The sequence below is a fragment of the Capsella rubella genome, unplaced genomic scaffold, assembly GCF_000375325.1.
Source record: "Capsella rubella cultivar Monte Gargano unplaced genomic scaffold, Caprub1_0 scaffold_4, whole genome shotgun sequence".
NCBI lineage: Eukaryota > Viridiplantae > Streptophyta > Magnoliopsida > Brassicales > Brassicaceae > Capsella > Capsella rubella.
In genome coordinates, this window is record NW_006238920.1 from 6,323,462 (window position 1) to 6,341,651 (window position 18,190).

Sequence of the window (18,190 nt, forward strand, 5' to 3'; positions counted from 1 at the left end):
TTATCTTATAAAATAATCATCCACTATCTATTCGATAAAGGTTACTTGGTTTATGGTAAAGATATGTCACATTTTTAATTATAAGACTAACAGTCCCCAACAATATCATAATGTATATATTTATTATTTATTAAAACGAACTGCCGAATCACGTCAGTGTGTTTTAAATAAAAGGATTTGATCAAATTTGATTCGAAAAAATTAAGATATTTAGAGTTTTCGATTTGAATACGGATATTCGATATAGAACTTAAAAATTATGATTACCATATTCGATCCGGATATATTTCGTTATTTCCGCGATGTCGCATTAGAAAATTGTTATAAAAAAATTGAGGATATACGAATCCCCAATACACATCTCTTTACAGAAATGAACTAAACTGTAGTACATAATCTAAGCAGATTATAAATTTAACTCTAATGGAACAATATCTTATATCTAGTGGGTATGCGCATGACATCAAATTCCATATTTTTTTCTATCTTTGATTGCATTGTCCAAAATATTAGAAAGTATCTTTGATTCGTATAAGGCAGGCCCAGTTCACCTGAAAGGGACCCCAAAGTCCGTACGGTTTGAAGTAGATAGGTGCAGATTTTGTGAACAAGCTGTTGGCCACTTGGCCTTGCCTGTGACGTGGTCGCATCAAACCCTCATGATTTCTCTAGCCACCTCTTTTCCCCTTTACACATTACACAACACAACAATTACACTTAAAAGACAGAAAAATTAAGTTGTTTAATTCGAAGATACAATTTTTCTAAAAAACATCAGTTGCAATGCAACACTCACAGTTAAAGGTTAAACATACATAAACCAAAAACATGAAACATCATTCGAATACTTGGAAAAGCATTTTAGAAAACATCAAAAACATATTCGATGTAATCATAATAATTAAGGGCTAATCTTGTAGTTTATATCGAAAAGCCATAGAGTCTTTTGTTATATGACTTAAGAGTTAACAATCTTCGTTCGAACAATCATTTTTAGTTTAGCACACTTCATATTTATAGCTTTATTATGGTTTTTAATATCCTTTTTATCATATTATATTGGTATTTCTATTGTGTTTTGTTGCATTTAGTGTATAAGTGAATCTTCTTATATTTTAGAAGTTATATAGAGTTTTTGTGTATGTTTTAACGTGTTTTGTGCGTCTTTTAAGTTATTTTAGATTAAAATAATGGAAGACACATGTTTCGTCTTGTTTTCCATTGTATCTTCTTTAATTGAGTGCTACAATTAATGGTTGATAAAATAATTTTTTATTCCATTCATTCCTAGAAATTTTGTGGATCTATTATGGACAAGATTTTTATACTCAGCTTTGCAAATATATCTAGTTAAAATTGTATTCATTTTCTTCTCATATAACCACTTCGAGTTCATTTATATAAGACTTTTCCTAAAGACATTGATTCTTGCACACAATGAAATGTTTTGTTTTATTTGTTGGTTTCCTAACTCCTAAGTTCATTTATGAAGAGAGAGCTAAACAAGTATACAGACAAAGTGTAATGACATGGCTCCAATGAGGTGAGGTGGACCAATAGCCCCAATGGTATCTCACGTGACACTCATGGTTGTTTTCATAAAAGTGCACCAGTAAGACACTCCTCGCCACGTGATCAATGGCCTCAAAGGACAGAGCCATGGACCAACAACTCTATCACCCCTCAATCAGGTCCCCCCTCTCTCTTTCTCCTATTTTGTTTTGTCAAGATTACAATGGAGAGAATATATCATTGCATTTTAAAAAGACTTGTCAAAGGGAAAGAAAGATAAAAAGATTAGTAAAGAAATGTGTGTTTGATGCGCCGAAAAGAAAATGGTAACTAATGGAATCTCATGATGAGAGAAGCACACATTTGTGTCGATGCACATTAGTCAGCCAAACTATGAGTACTCATTAAAACGTTTCAAATCCTCATTGGCTGCTCTGTCTCGACAAATCAAGTGGAAGACACTTTTTTGCATTTTCCTTTAGATGACAAAGAAAAATTTCATATGAAAAAAAAAAAGTTTAAACTAAATCGAGTAATTCAGTGTGTCAGATATATATGCCACATCACAAAGCTTTTTAAATATTTTTCTTGTTATTTTTTAAGTCCAAATTTCCGAAAATATATACTTGGTTTAACCAAAAAAAAAAAATAATAAATAAACTAGCATAAGATTACAAAAAGGATAGGATTTAGTGGAAAAAGATAATGAGAAGAGCCAAAATTATTGAATTCAAAAAGAAAGACTCACAAGAGTTAAAAAGAAAGATTATGGACCTACGCTATATGATTTGATAGCGATATGTTAGTTTTATAAGTATTTGTCTATTTCATAACTTGGTTTAAGAAAGCTTTTTATTTTTAATTTTAGCACCTTAAAGGCCTAATTACATTCTACCAACTCTAGGATAGCTATGATTAAAAATAGCTATGGAATCCAACTATAGTAAATCATATTATTTACGTTTTTGTTATATTTCGTCGTCGTTTTATAGTTAACAATTTGTTTCATAATAGTTGTCGTTTTAAATTTATAATACATTGTTTGGTAAAAATTCTAGTTTAATTTGTATGAAAAACTTTAAACGGCAACAAAATTAGAAAGAGGGAGCTGTTTTATACAATTTTTGAGAAAATAAATGTGGCTTTATTTCAGTTCTAGACATATGATGGGAATTTTCACCCAAAAAAAAAAATGCATAGTCATAATTCAAAAAATTTAGGTATGTATTTTTGTGAGTAAAACTCGTGTTCAATGATCACTTTGGATTTTACATTCTGGTTATGTGAAGAAATCGTAATGAGATTACAAAAATATATTTAGACATTTGCTCAATATTTTTGACTAGGCCGGACAGTTCAATGAAAATGCGTCTAAGTTGTAAGGATAATAATAAAAAAAAGTTTTTGTTTCTGTTTAGAATCGGTATTTTCCACTATATAATCCAAGACAAGTATGCATACCTTCAAAACTGTATTTTGTTCTCTACTGAACAAAATGTCAAAAACTCATAATGTTGCTAGTTTATGTATGAAATCATAAATAGATCCTATTTTGGTTAGAAAATTTAAATTCAAGAAAATTTAAATGCATTTTATTTTTTCCATTATTAATTTTGCTTGTTAGTATATATTCCAGTTTGGTATAAGCTATGGTTTTAGTAAACTCAGTTTTCAAGTTGAAATACGGTTAAAAATTATTATTAGGTAAGTAATTTCAGTTAAAATACAAATAATTTTATCTCTTTTTCACAGCCTTTGTTTTACAGCAAAATTGATTTCATGAATTTATCTCTATTAATTTACATTGTTTTTTCAGTCTTATACTTATACCTCATTATACAATACTTGATCGTTGTTAAAAATAATGTTACTTTTGAATAAAAAGTAAATATTTTTTTATCGTTTTTTTAATCATCTTTTATCTTGTAAAACACAAATCACTTGTCCAATTAAATTGTGACATTTGACAATTCACCACACAAAAAAAAAGCACATATTTCAGAATTGATAAAAAAAAAGTCGAAATAAGCAATTAAACACAATTTCCTCTTTCTGAAACTGTTTTGACTTATCGATTATAAAACTCAAATGGAACTGTAATTCATTTTACTTCTCTTCTTGCATCTCTTCATCATTTTACTTGATTCATAGATAGATTATAATTTAAGATAGTTTATGATTGTTGTAAAGATTTATGGAATCACTTAATGACTCAAATATGAGTAAAACACTAAAATACACAACTTCAATAAGAGATATACTTGGAACTCAGTTAACCAACCCAATCTAATAAGGGAGTTATTATTACAAACAGAGACAATGCCCAAGTCCATCAGCTTGTGGCCCTAAAACTTTTTTATATAAACTTCGAACAATGATGATTTCAATAGAATTACCTAGAAGAAACCTTCTAAACCAAATCGGTAAAGAGAAGATGAAAAATTTAGTCTTCTGGATCAGCTAGTTTGTATACCAAATTAAATCCACAAAGCAGCAAGATCCCCAACACTACTATTTCAATAGAGGCATCATCACATCATTCAAACACTAGCGTTCCCTCTTCTTTGGACAGGCTTGTATATCACCACAGTGACAAACTTAGATCTGAACCTATGCGAGAAACCAAGTGCTACAACTGATCTTGGTGCGTCTCGGTTTTCGATATAGAGATGGTTCAGGACGACATTCTGTGGTGCACAAGCCAATTCCATGCTACCCGAATTGCCTAACAGAGAGTGTTGAAGATGTGGCGGTACAGCTGGGGGATCTCTCGTCTCATCTTCTGCTGCGGAGTACACGTTGTTGTAACTTGAAACTGGCGATACAGGTACCTCAAATCCAACAACCGTTGTGTCCTCCTATGTTTGAGAATAAGATAAAGATGAAAATTCAAGTGAGAGAGACTAGAAATTATTCGGTTTGTCGGTTCAGGACAAAGAGAAAATAAGTGGCTTACATGATCAATAGGATTCTGGCTGTTCATGTTGAAAAAGATTGCCACTTAGTGCCTGAAACAAAATGCAATCATAATTTTAACCGCGATAAAGTAAGTACGCTAATAGATCATCAAGAATCTTGTGACTTGATTAACCGTCAAAACGCTAAATGGCTGAATTGCAAACAAAGATATCGTCCACTATGATGCGAACTCTTATTTGTGGGCAGAGTAAGACTTTTTTTTAAGTGGTAAATCTATTCAACGAAACTCTAATCCCGAAGACAAACTAAGGATCCAAAGACTCGGACAATTTCAAAAGTTGGACCAGAGAATGTACATCACTCTCTTTGGCATATTTTCCCAATCCCTTATTTGAAGAAAGTACTATGCTGGACAAAAGATTCAATAATTAATGGATCACAAGAGATGGAAATGAAACATATTGATCATTATACCAAGAGAGACCAGTTATAGAAGACACAAACTACATTGTTATTACCATGTACATCCAAATTCCCCAGCTAATTCCTCTCTGTGTGCACTGAGTCACTGACAGAACTTAACCATTATATGAACTCGTTGCACAGTTTCATCTTACTAATGTATCGCCACTCATCATAAGAATGATATCTCTGCTAAAGGCCAGTTAAACCTATAAGAAAACCGCGTTGTTCCTACTTCCTACACTGAAAACATATCAAGCACTATGGTTCCCAACAATTCCAAGACAGAACCATTAAGAATTCCCTTACATGAGACACTAACCCACAAAGTGTACCGGTTAACCAAATTCTATATTCCGATTGATGAAGAAACTAGAAACTTAAAGCTTAAAGAGCAACATCCCATAAATACTAAACCACATCCAAGTCTAAATACTAAACCACATCCCATAAATCAACTTTACGATATCAATCCCTAGAAAATGAAAGAGCTACACCTAACACAATCTGATGAATACACACACACTAAGCAACCAAATCAGACAAACTGAAACAGAACAACTAAGCTTAAAGATACATAACAATTGAAAACAATGTCTCAGAGGTATTCAAGATTCTTGGATTACACAACTCACCCTTTAAAAAAGCTAAGTCCTTTCAATATGCAATGGAAGTCTATACAAATCCTCAAAACAATACCTGCAAAATCATCACTAAAGACCCATCAAAACGATTACACAAGAACACCCAACCCCACACAAACCCTAGAAATCAACAGAACATCAAATTGAGGAATCATTCGCATAAAAATTGAAACTTTGAATCATGGGTATTCAATAAACTTCGATAAAAACTGAAAATTTCGTATAAGAGAATCAAACAAAGAAATTAGAAAACAAAAAAACGAAGGAGACGAAATGGAATTAGAGAAAGGAAGAGAAGAAGGGTTTGTTTACTCTGTTTTTACTTAAATAAGCCTAAAATGAGCTCTAAAATGGATTGAATGGTTTTTAATAGAGCTCCGAGAGAGAGAGAGAGAGAAGAAGATTTGGGTTCGTCCTGACTCCTGAGATTCTCGACGAACACAATTGCGACAAGCATCAGCTTTTGTTTTTGCTTATTGGCTCAAACTTTGCTATCCTAAGAAAATATTTTCTTTTTCCTCTAAATTCATTTTTTTCTTCTTTCAGAGAAAGATAAAAAATTTCTTTTTAATTCCCAGTAAAATAATTAGCTTATTTTTTGAAAAAAAATAGTTATAAATAAGGAGAAGTCCCACTGGATATTACTATATTTGTTTGTGTGTTTTCTTTAGTGATCCAATATATGAGATTCAATGGTGTTGTAGTATTGTAGTAGTAACCATAAGATAAAAAATAAATTAAAGAGTCATAAACTGATAAACATTAATGCTGTTTAAAAATTTTGGACTAATTTTTAATTTTTTTTATATATGGTCATTAAAAGTTTTATTTTGAGTATTTTATTGGAAAGTAATATTTAATATGTATTTAGAATATCTCTTAAAATTAAAAACATTCTTTTACTTCAAAAAAAATATATCTCTTAAAATTAGATGATAATAATTGTGTGCATTATAGCAAATTTATAAATCATAACATTAGGTTGGTATATGTTTATCTATAAGTATAACCAACAAAAATGAGAAGCAAAAAAAAGATATGTTTCTCTATTATTTATTTTCATTGTGAAGCTCTCGGCTTTGGCTTAGCTTTGTGTGGATGCCAAAGTATTGTTTGGTTGGAGGGTGGACGTGTGACGAGAATGGTAGAGTCGTCTTCTGTTTGGTGTTACGATGTGAGACAACATTTTTAATTTGGTCGATCTCCATATAACTTATATCATTGGTTTGTCAAGAGAACGTACATATAAGAAGACTTTGGAAATATAACTAGTCTATGCTCATCAAGTGTCTTTGAGTATCCTTTTCTTCTCTCGGGTCTCCTTTTTTTTTGCTTTCCTTTATCGTCCTCTATGCTTAGATAATCTAATAATCTACACTTTCTTGAATATGTGACTCATCTCACTCTTCTTGCAAGTTCCATAGGTTTTTTCCCAAGTCCATCAACTCGACGCTTTTGCTTCATGAAGACCCTTTTGTTCCTAGAGCGATTTTGGAGTGTTATAAATTCTTGTCCACTTGAAAGTGAATTCAAAGTGTTCTACTCTCCCACTTGGTTTTTCAACCAACATTTTGGAATGTCTTAACCAACTAGACATCCCACATGGTTTTTTCCAACCACCACTCTCATTGTTTTCCGGACAAGCAATGTACCTTAAGAAACATCCATATTTCCAACCCCCATACTCGTCGGACCAACATAACATTAATTCTAGCGTGAGACTCTAAATACTTGATCAACCTTTTTAAAATGATTTTTTTTTTGAAAATAATTTCATGTTGTATTATATTATTTCGTTAATATTTTAATTATATTTTTATATTATACATTTCTTCTACTGATAAAAACTAAATTGAGTATAAAAACTAAGGGGTTATAAGCTCCAATTTGAGTTGATCTCAAAACCCTAAACACATGGACTTCATTAGGCTTGTGGACATGGATTTGGACTTCTTTTAGGTAGTCTCTAAATCTCTAATATGTTCTATGATTTCATACATAATGGTAATTTTTTTTTAATTAACCATATCGGTTGATCCGATCAGCTCCGGTAGAAACGCACCGAAGTGTTTCAGAGTAGATTTTCTCCCTCCGAAGGGCTACCATATTGTCTATCCCGAGTTTAAAATGTTTTCTGACTAATCTCAGAAGATAGTCAAACTGCCTGCATTTCTAACTACTAAGTAATTTTGGATCTTGGTCCAGTTGACATATATTCCACGCAACAATAATTTTTGTTTCCAGGATGGATCTTGCGTATGCAATATATATTTATCTCATACATGATATATCATGTAGCCAATAGTGGAAGACTTTTATAAACTTTTGGACCACATGTGTGTATCTCAATTAAAGGTCATCGTTTATTCGTTTTAATACCCAAAGATAAGATGACCACTTTAGTTCTAACAAAATGTTAAACTGTTATTAATTTGTTGAGAGACGAAATTAAAATATTTATCTTTATGAATAGAAGATTACTGAAGATACAAACTAAATCCTACAACACGAATGGATTCATTAGGTATATCATCAATATATGTAAAAATTAAAAATGGTTAGTGAAAGATTTTCGTGTCTCTGTAAATCCAACAGTTTCAACCTAGTCCAGAAAAGCCCATGCATGATGCAACCGTACGTGTACATAAGCACATAAACTATATTTTTGTTTTCTAAATATCATGGCCAATCTTAAGAACCATTTTGAAACAAGAGAAACCGTAGTTTGAAACTCAGGCAAGTGTGCGTGAGTGTGTCATAATTTCATAAATGCAAAGACAAATGTTTTATTTTGATTGTAATATCAGAAACTCACGGACTTCCCTACCTCTTTCTGATCTTCTCCGACCCCATATCAACACACTTTAAAGTTTCTCTATGTCACACATATAAAATCAAATCGTATTTTTTTGATTAATACAAACATTTTCCAGCCATTTTGCCTCTGTCATCTTTCTACTTAAACTCTCTTCTCATCTTTAGTTTCCAGCCATCACTCACGAGCCCATTTATGAACCTTAACCCTAAACCAATGTATATCTCCCTCGCCACTTATATATAAATAGTTCCCTCACATCATTATACTAAAGCTCTCAAGAAGCAAACCTTATCACTTCAAAGTAAAACTCAATGTTCAACACAAGGTTTCATACTATCATCATCACTCTAAACCTTGTATTTCTATATGCCGGAGGGCGTTTGATACCACTTGAAAGCGTTCCAAGCTCGTCAGTGATGCCTTTATCGGTGGATAACACTGTCAAATTGAATCCGAGGAATCAGATTTACCGTGGGACAGAAGTAAAGAGTTGTATGCCTAAAGGGTTCCGACCAAGATCAGCTCCGAGCCGGTTCGTAAATTATCAGCCTCTTGTTTCGGTGAAGTGTTCATCATCCAAAGTCACATCTCGGTCTAAGATACCGCCTTGATTAATCCTATTTTCTATATATTCGAGAATTTAAACAAATAATTGAATGATATATATATATATGTGTTGATTCTTTTGGTGTCGATAATTATGAAGACGTATATGCAATGCAAGTTATGTGTTAATTCTATTATTTCTTTTTTCTTAATAACTTCTCTTTCTTTCTTTCTTTTTGTTTTTTATTCATGGAATCAAGAAAAATATGTAAGGTTCGTTTGTTACCCCTCAAGAACATGTTAAGGCCAGTTCTATTCAAACTCATGATCTTGATAATCTCTTCCTTAGTTCCCTTACAAGTTCTCTCATACAAAATCAAGCCACTTGCGTTGGATAGGTCAGAACATTTTATCAAAAGAAAAACCAAATTCTTAACAATTTAAGGGGGTTCTTATATTTTTTTCTTAAGAGCATAATCAATGCAAGGTTCTTGCACTTAAGATTTACACATGAGAGGACCTTATATAAATTTTAAGTGCAAGAACCTTGCCATGATGATGAATATGTTTCCCCTTATAAATATATATATTTTAAGTGGCAAAAAAATGCCATTATCAGTCAAAGAAAATAGAGGTGAATGGTACCAAAACAGGCAAAACTAAAAAAAGGCCAAAAATTTCATTATCAATTGTTTTATAAATTAGAAACAAAATAAGAAAAAAATGTAAGCATGAATACAAGAAATGAAGAAAAAATAGGAGCATTATCCAAGAACCACTAGAAGTAGTGAGTCATGCAAATGCAAAGTAAAAGTCTAGTCAATGGGAAATAATTAGAGAAAAAATTAATCAACCTTAATCGCAAATAGTGCATAAGCTTTAATCTTTGAGTGAGATGCATAAAATGAGGAATGACACACTTGGAACACCTATGTAGTATTGTATAGTCCAACTTCGAGATGGGAAGGATTTGTGATCGACGAAACCACCTGCGTTGCGCAGCCTATCAACAACGATTCACTCTAAGTTGATGCATTTTCTTTAAGTTGATCATACCGATCACACTATTTTACTCGAACATGTATCACGTGATCGGATTCAATGCAAATGATGAGAGAAAAAAAAAAGAACAATAATTGCAAAATTTGTATATGGGCCATTTTACTTGTTCAAGCCCACTTAAAAAACTTAACCAAACTTCAATAAAACGCAAATGTGTTTCCTTTTTGGATACAATACAATACATCTTGGGGCTCAAAATCACCTAACCACTGAAAATATTTTTTTTTGTAAACCTTCCAAATATTTTCTTTTCTTCTTTTAATAATTTGCTTGATTTTATGATAACCAATGAACCAAAGACAAATTCTGTTTTCAATTGATATCACGATTTGTTTTACTGAATAAAAAGACCAAAAAAGCAAGATATTTCGATTTTTCTTACTATAAAGTTTGAAAAATCTCAGCATTTTATTTGCATAAGTACAAAAAGCACTAGGCCAAAAACCTTTGGTCAGATATCTAAAGCTTAAAGTTGATTCAAAGGACAAATAAATTGCGAAAATAAGCATTATTTAGAACAATAGATTCAAAGGACAAATAAATTGCAAAAAAAAAGCTAAACCCCTTAAATAACTTTATATATTCAAAGGACAAATAAATTGCAATAATTGCCAATTTTGAAGAAATGATCATACTTTCACAATAGTCTAGAAACATTAATTCCTTTAAATGCAATTCTCTTTTTTTATATAGTATTATAAATTTATGTTCTTTTTCTTTTTTCTCTTTGAGTTTGGAAAAATAAGAAATTTTCTTAATTTTTTTTTGGTAATTTGTCAAAACATTTTGGTTTTCAGTTTTCAGACAAAACAAAAAACAAATCCCAATCCATTTTTATTTCTATATTTGCAGAACCCGAAAGAGGTTAGAGTGACTTGAGAGCTCACTTCTTTGCTCTCTCTTCAACAAAATCAAACTATACTACTCCCAATAAGAGATTCCCCATTTCTCTGTGCGTCTCTGCCTTTCTTTCAGATCCAGGTTTGTCTTTGTCTCTTCCTCTGTCTTGTTCTCATCATTACTCGAACTGGGTCTCTTGCTTCTTCTGCTCTGTCTTCGTTTTTAGGTACTGAGAAAAAGCTACGAACTTGAAGTTATCATCTTCTTCAGGGCTCTCAATAATGCAGAAATTGAAAAAATTAGGGCTTTTTGTGCTAAGTTACTTAATTAGTACTCACTTCTCGTTTTGTACTTCGTTTAGTCATTAAACTGTAATTTAGTTAGCTTATGGAAAGAACAAAAAAAGCTTAGATTTTTTCAATTTACAGTAACTTCCCATTTTAATGCTTCACAGTATAGTCACTTTACTTATTAGCCTTTTATGTTTTTGGTTGCATTGTGTAGTTTGTTTTTGGACATTTTGTGTTCTTGATTATTCAAGAATGGAGGAGATACAGTCTCAATCAGATTTATACCGTTCATCATCTTCATCTGCAAGTAGTCCTACTAGTAGAGTCCCATCAAGTCACTTTTTCTATGTAAGAAAACCCGGTTCTCTTCGACAACCTATATCATTTGAGGATTCTCCTGAATGGGAAGACACACCTGATGTTGATTCAAGAATGGAAGATGAAGCTGGTAATGGTGGCGATTCTATTAACGACGCTACAGCGACGCCTATTTCTCCTTCGCTTTCGAAGATGAATAGCGGATCAATGGCTTCTCCTCCTCCTGTGCCTGAAGGTGGATCAGCTGTTGTTAGGAAAATTGCGGGTGCTTCTATTGCGTGGAAAGATTTGACTGTTACTATGAAAGGGAAGAGGAAATATTCTGATAAGGTTGTCAAGAGTTCGAATGGTTATGCTTTTCCCGGGACTATGACTGTTATTATGGGTCCTGCGAAGTCCGGGAAGTCTACTCTATTGAGAGCACTTGCTGGTAATAATGTAATGAGTATTTTTCAATTGATTCATTGTTAGTTGTATGTTTATTTCACTTGACCTAGTCTCATCTTTTATAGGAAGATTGCCTCCTTCAGCTAAAATGTATGGTGAGGTGTTTGTGAATGGTTCAAAATCACATATGCCTTATGGATCCTATGTGAGTCACTACCGTCTATATAGTTTTCTTGATCTTTTTTTTTTGTTTCATTCGGTTTGTTAATGTTTTCTTTGTTGTTCTTTTTCTTGGCTTTGTTGTAGGGATTTGTTGAGAGGGAAACACAACTGATTGGATCGCTAACAGTTCGTGAATTCCTATACTATTCGGCGCTGCTTCAGCTTCCAGGTTTCCTCTTTCAGAAAAGGAGTGTTGTGGAAGATGCGATACAAGCGATGTCTCTGAGTGATTATGCAAACAAATTGATTGGTGGTCACTGTTACATGAAGGGCCTTCGAAGTGGTGAAAGAAGACGTGTGTCTATTGCTCGTGAACTTGTGATGCGACCACATATCTTATTCATTGATGAGCCTCTTTATCATCTTGACAGGTTTTAAACATTTGCTAGACTTATCTTCTCATCTCTGCCCTCTACTACAAGGTTATAATCTTGCATTCTAAAATTATCTCTTTTGCTCTCTTTATAGTGTTTCTGCACTGCTTATGATGGTAACGCTAAAGAAGCTTGCAAGTATGGGATGTACTCTTGTATTCACGATTTATCAAAGCAGCACTGAAGTGTTTGGTTTATTTGATAGAATCTGCCTTCTATCAAATGGAAACACACTATTCTTTGGGGAGACACTAGCTTGCTTACAGGTAAATATAAAGTGTTTTGAATTTATTATATTCTCATGTCAAGGCCATAAGATCACTCTCTAAATCATTATGTTTACTTGTAATTCTTGAAGCATTTTTCAAATGCTGGATTCCCATGCCCGATAATGCAAAGTCCATCAGATCATTTTTTGCGGGCGATTAATACAGATTTCGATAGGATTATTGCAATGTGCAAAAACTGGCAGGTACATTCACCATTATACAACTAGAGTTTGTTCGTTTGTGCTTCTTTCTTGTTTCTTGTAACATCAATTTCCTGATATGAGTTAAATAAAAATGACAGGACGATAATGGGGACTTTTCAGCAGTGAATATGGATACTGCTGTTGCCATTCGCACTCTCGAGGCGACTTATAAATCATCTGCAGATGCTGATTCTGTCGAGGCTATGATATCTAAACTTACCGAAAGGGTAATAGTTGTCTACTGGTACATTTTTGGTTCTTATATATCTAAGTTTCTTTTTGTTTCCTATAACATCTTTGTTTTTTTTTTTTTGCAGGAGGGTACACAGCTTAAATCCAAGGGAAAAGCCGGTGCTGCTACACGTGTTGCAGTGCTCACTTGGAGATCGCTTCTAGTTATGTCGAGGGAATGGAAATACTATTGGCTCAGACTTATTCTTTACATGATTCTTACACTTAGTATTGGCACTTTATATTCTGGCTTGGGTCATTCTTTGTCTTCTGTTGCAGTAAGTCTTCTAAACAATTCACAACATGTCACATTTGATTACCAAAACATGCAATTTATTGTTCGATGTATATACAGACAAGAGTTGCTGCTGTGTTTGTTTTTGTCTCCTTTGCTTCACTATTGGGAATTGCTGGAATACCTTCACTATTGAAAGAAATTAAGGTAACTATTTCTTCTTCTTGATTTCTCTCATCGTTGATCACATTTCGTTTGAGCTCTGAAGTTTTACTTTCATCTTTTAATAGATATATAGAAGTGAAGCATCGAACCAGCATTCGGGTGCTTTTGTCTTCTTAGTAGGGCAGTTTCTGGGAAGCATACCGTTCTTGTTTCTCATGTCCATTTCCTCAAGTCTTGTGTTCTACTTCATGGTCGGGTTAAGAGACGATTTCAGCTTGTTGATGTACTTTGTGCTCAACTTCTTTATGTGCCTATTGGTGAATGAAGGACTGATGCTCTCCATTGCTTGCATTTGGCGAGATGTTTACTGGAGCACATTGACTCTCATCTCTGTACACGTGAGTTGTGTCTTTCAAATTGACTTTTTTTTATATCAAATTTAAGATTATGTCTTCCACTATTCTTCTTGTATATTATAGAGTTGACTTGATTTACAACTTAGAGAAAATAGAATAGTAATCTTAGCCTAAGCCAATGAGAATTGGAGTGCATGTAGGTGATTACTGATTAGTAAAGGCTATCAATTGTCTTTAGAAATGAATTATTCATGCTTAATGATTTGATCTTGCATTCTTCCTATGCATTATTGCAGCTGCTCATGATGCTAGCGGCAGGCCACTTCAGAATTCGCAACGCCTTGCCAAAACCCGTCTGGACTTACCCGTTCGCTTACATCTCTTTCCACACTTACTCCATTGAGGTTACATATTCAATACTCTAGAAAGCAATCTTATATTCTTATGGGGAAAACTCAAAATCACATTCTTTGTACGATTTGCAGGGTCTCTTAGAGAACGAGTACCTCGGAGAAGTGTTTGCGGTTGGAGAAGTGAGGAGTATATCGGGTTACGAGGCGATTCGAGGAAACTACCAGATATCTCCAGACAAAAACTCCAAATGGCGTAACATGCTTGTGCTTCTGGCTATGGCTTTTGGCTACCGTCTTCTTGTTTATGTTCTACTACGTTTTGGCCTAAACAAGAACGTTTCTGGTCGTTCACTGCTTAGTCATAAGAAAAGTAACACTTCTAGGTAGATTTTAGATAATATTTACTCTAGTCTCTTTTGTAATTTTAATAGTTGAAAATGAAAACAGATATCTTTTGTTTTTTTATATTTTCTAGAAATTTGGGTAGACAGAGACAGAAACTGTAATATATATAAAAACATTTCTTGAGATTCATTTGCATGGATAACAAAATCACCATTTTTGGTTGTGTATATATGTTTTAGAGATTTGTGATTAACATTTTTTCAGAGTAGAGTTTTAGAGTAATAAACAAAAATTTAATTTAAAAGCATATTAGTTTCTTGGAAACAAAAATTTGACAAAAGTTTAATAACACTTTTTTTTTTGTTTTCATAAAATTAAGCTTTCCCATTACCATTAGATAAACCAACCTTAGCCATAAGGCCATCAATAAACAAACCCAAGTTCATCTCAGAAGATGATCCACTGTTTCTCACCGCACCTTCCAAACTCATTTTCACCCGTCCGATCTTCTCCTTAGAAACACCACACATCAAACGGTTAATATTCCTCGCAACTTCATCTCTCCCAAAATCACTCCGATCTTCACAAAGATTGATCCCAATCTCCCAATCATCAACCACAAGCTTCCTATTCGTAACCTGATCAGTCAACAAAGGGAAACACAACACAGGAACCTCACACCAAATCGTCTCAAGTATCGAGTTCCAACCACAATGTGTTAGAAACCCACCAACACTGTCGTGTGACAGAACCGTCATCTGACAACACCATGGTATCACAATCCCACGGTCTCCAGCTTCTTTCTCAAACCCTTCTGGTAATGGGTTTGTCTCATCTGAACTAACAATGTCTGGTCTAACCACCCAAACGAAGTTAACTTTACTCTGTAATATCCCGTGAGCTATCTCGACAAGATCTTTCTTAGTAACGTGAGCGTAGCTACCGAATGAGACGTAAAGAACAGAGCTTTTTGGTTTAGTGTTGAGCCATTGTGTACAATCTGATTCAGACCAGAGTGATGTTGTGACTGAAGAACCAGACTGGAGATGTAACGGGATGATTGGTCCGACCGCGTAGAATGGGATCTTTGAGTTGAGTGCTTTGATTGTTTTGTCTTCGAATTGTTGGATCGTGTTACAGAGTACAAAGTCGACTTTTTTCACGTCTTCGAATGCTTTGAAGATGATCTGATGAACTACTGATGAAGTATCTGTTTCTTGAAGATACGACGCCGTGTCTTTCGGGTTTATCGCGGCGACTCCGGGGATATAGTCGATTAGATCGCGGCGGGTTTCTGAGACAGGAAACAAAAGTTACGGGGGAGATTTAGATAATTAAGGAAATATAAGGAGGAGTTTTGTAAATTATAAAAAATAATAAATCATAAAAGTGAATTCGTCTGACATAATTCACATGCATCATTACATGACAAAAGTAAAGTCCCTACGCTTTTATGGTTAAGTCCCTACTGGCTTTTAATTATTTTCCGCATATTTATATCGTTACGATTACTTTTATATTTATTTTTTTTCCTTTTTGGTCGGCTAATCGTAACGCTTTTATGAATAATTTAATTTGAAGAAAGTTACAACACACCAAAAAAACAAAAACAAAAAATATGAAATTTTTCTAGTAGAAATATTTGTGATAGTAAAATTAAAATAAAAAAGAAGGACAAATAAGATTTCTTTAATTTTTTTATTAAAAGTGAAATTCTATAATTTAATTTTATGAAATATAGTTTAATTTTATGAAATATCAAGATATTTGATAAAATAGTGTGATCTTATTTTTTCTGATAATATAGTGTGAATATTTAGAATAATATAAATACATATTAAAAAAATTCACGCAGTTAATCATTTTAAGGGAATTTTTTTTTTTTGTTAATCAACTATACAACTATTTACGTAAATAATAAAAGTCATTGACTTAAAAGTATAAAAAATGTAAAGTTTGGTGTATATGAATTTTCTTTAATAAAAACTATATTCAATAAAATGATTTTTTTTGTCAACAACAAAATACATATATATATATATATATATATATATATATATATTTGTCAACATTAAAATGTTTCAAAAAATCAAAAATCATACGAAAACAAAAACCTTATGTCCAAGCTGTCTAAATGATAAAGTAATCACCATTACTAACAGAATATTCGAAAACTAGATCGACAAACATGCAATGAAATGCTCACTAATTATTATATTTATTTTTTTCTCAAAATCTATCTTTTACAAATTCAAAATAATTATAGACGTTGACCAAGACCCCAAAAAACAATATGTCTTCTTGAAATTTGAAAGATCTACTACCGTTACTATCAATGAAACAAATATAGGAAACAATTAAAAACGATACAAAACAACAAACAAAAAAATGATAAAATAATTAAAGAAGAAGAAAAAAAAATACCTTGAGAACCAAAATGGCCATGACTACGAAGCAGATCCATATGGTAATAAAGAGAGAAAACTAAAGCAGCTTCGGTCCAAAACGATACACAAACCAAACCAAACTTCCTAGCAACCACCGACGGCCAAACAAAGAACGTGTCGGCGATCATAACATTCACACCGTCGTCTCCTCCGACAAGACTCGCCACTAGCTCTTCCACATGCGCGTAGAACACGTGCAACAGAGACGACTGGTACGTGTCATGGTTCAACGACCTGTCAAACCCGACAGGTAGACCATCGGAGACCGTAGCGTACCTTATGTCAAGACCGGACTCTGACCTAACCCCGGCGAAGATATCTCCATCGGAGCCGTTTGTGATCTGGTGGTGGATGTAATGAGTGTTGACGAACGTGACGGTGATCCCTTGTGAAGCTAGCTTGATGGCTAACTGTACAAAAGGGTTCACATGTCCTTGGAATGGATATGGGATCAAGAGAGCATGAAGATGGTGATGATGATGATGATGATGGTTTTTAGGGTTTTTAACGTCTGCCATTAAAATGGGTTTTGTGGAGAGAGGAGAAGATGAAGAAAGATTGAGAGAAATTTAAAGGTTATAATTTTTGGTTTTTGGAATTAAAATATAAGAAAATGAGAGAAGAATCTGTGATTAAGAAAAAGAAAAAAGAAAAAAAAACATATGGGGCAAGTTGGGAATAAATGAATGACTTTGCATTGATTCGCGGAAATAGCCATTGAAGTGGATGGTTAGTGGCATTTCTATGCATTTAATTTTTCTTCCTTTTTTTATTCTACTTTCTTAGATTTTGATTAATATAATTTAACTATTTGTTCCTTAAACCAAAAAAAAAAAAATCATCTAAAATCCAGTAAGATGTCATGGAGAAAATCTAGTTCCAATGGAAATGTTTATGACCATGTGGGTGATTAGGATGGGCTTAAGTTTTGGAGTTGTTTAGTCAAATTGGTTAATTTGTCAATTTTATATTCTATAATCGTAAACGAGAAAGATAAAGGCTGATCTATTCGATTATGTTGAAGAAAATGAAAGATGAGTAATTAAGTTTTTTTTTGGGGTTTATTATATATTATACTAGTTGTTGACCCGGACTGCACGCGGGAGGTTTATAAAATTTTTTATTTTATTTTTAGTTATATTATAATTTTTCGTTGTTTTTTTGTTTTGCATTGTTTGTTTTGTTGGCTTTT

The 18,190-nt window shown here is 33.0% G+C and overlaps 3 protein-coding genes across 8 annotated transcripts; 1 reads left to right on the top strand and 2 right to left on the bottom strand.

Annotated features, from left to right (window-relative positions):
* Window positions 1-3,731: 3,731 nt before the first annotated feature.
* Window positions 3,732-5,997, bottom strand: LOC17888872 (SNF1-related protein kinase regulatory subunit beta-3). 5 transcript variants are annotated; one of them, XM_023785049.1, is made up of 4 exons: window positions 5,861-5,997; window positions 5,529-5,592; window positions 4,469-4,520; window positions 3,732-4,370 (listed from the first exon to the last, which is right to left on the bottom strand). In XM_023785049.1, exons 3-4 carry the CDS (start codon window positions 4,493-4,495, stop codon window positions 4,053-4,055), a joined length of 345 nt encoding a protein of 114 aa, XP_023640817.1. In that variant the 5' UTR covers window positions 4,496-4,520; window positions 5,529-5,592; window positions 5,861-5,997; the 3' UTR covers window positions 3,732-4,052. The 5 variants fall into 5 exon arrangements, with proteins under 5 accessions (XP_023640817.1, XP_006295263.1, XP_023640818.1 ...); XM_006295201.2 differs by having other exon boundaries at window positions 5,850-5,997; XM_023785050.1 differs by lacking the exon at window positions 5,529-5,592 and having other exon boundaries at window positions 5,850-5,997.
* A 4,817-nt stretch (window positions 5,998-10,814) lies between these two features.
* On the top strand, window positions 10,815-14,740 carry LOC17890520 (ABC transporter G family member 3). Of its 2 annotated transcripts, none has more exons than XM_006293697.2 (12): window positions 10,815-10,944; window positions 11,308-11,841; window positions 11,924-12,003; window positions 12,105-12,391; window positions 12,489-12,660; window positions 12,753-12,866; window positions 12,965-13,093; window positions 13,184-13,375; window positions 13,453-13,539; window positions 13,623-13,895; window positions 14,150-14,257; window positions 14,339-14,740. In XM_006293697.2, the coding sequence occupies exons 2-12, from the start codon at window positions 11,346-11,348 to the stop codon at window positions 14,591-14,593; spliced, it is 2,193 nt and encodes a 730-aa protein (XP_006293759.1). In that variant the 5' UTR covers window positions 10,815-10,944; window positions 11,308-11,345; the 3' UTR covers window positions 14,594-14,740. The 2 variants fall into 2 exon arrangements, with proteins under 2 accessions (XP_006293759.1, XP_023639897.1); XM_023784129.1 differs by lacking the exon at window positions 10,815-10,944 and adding an exon at window positions 10,993-11,029.
* A 150-nt stretch (window positions 14,741-14,890) lies between these two features.
* On the bottom strand, window positions 14,891-17,534 carry LOC17888584 (UDP-glycosyltransferase 86A2). Its single transcript, XM_006294046.2, has 2 exons — window positions 16,976-17,534; window positions 14,891-15,845 (listed from the first exon to the last, which is right to left on the bottom strand). Exons 1-2 carry the CDS (start codon window positions 17,514-17,516, stop codon window positions 14,926-14,928), a joined length of 1,461 nt encoding a protein of 486 aa, XP_006294108.1. The 5' UTR covers window positions 17,517-17,534; the 3' UTR covers window positions 14,891-14,925.
* Between the last annotated feature and the right edge of the window lie 656 nt (window positions 17,535-18,190).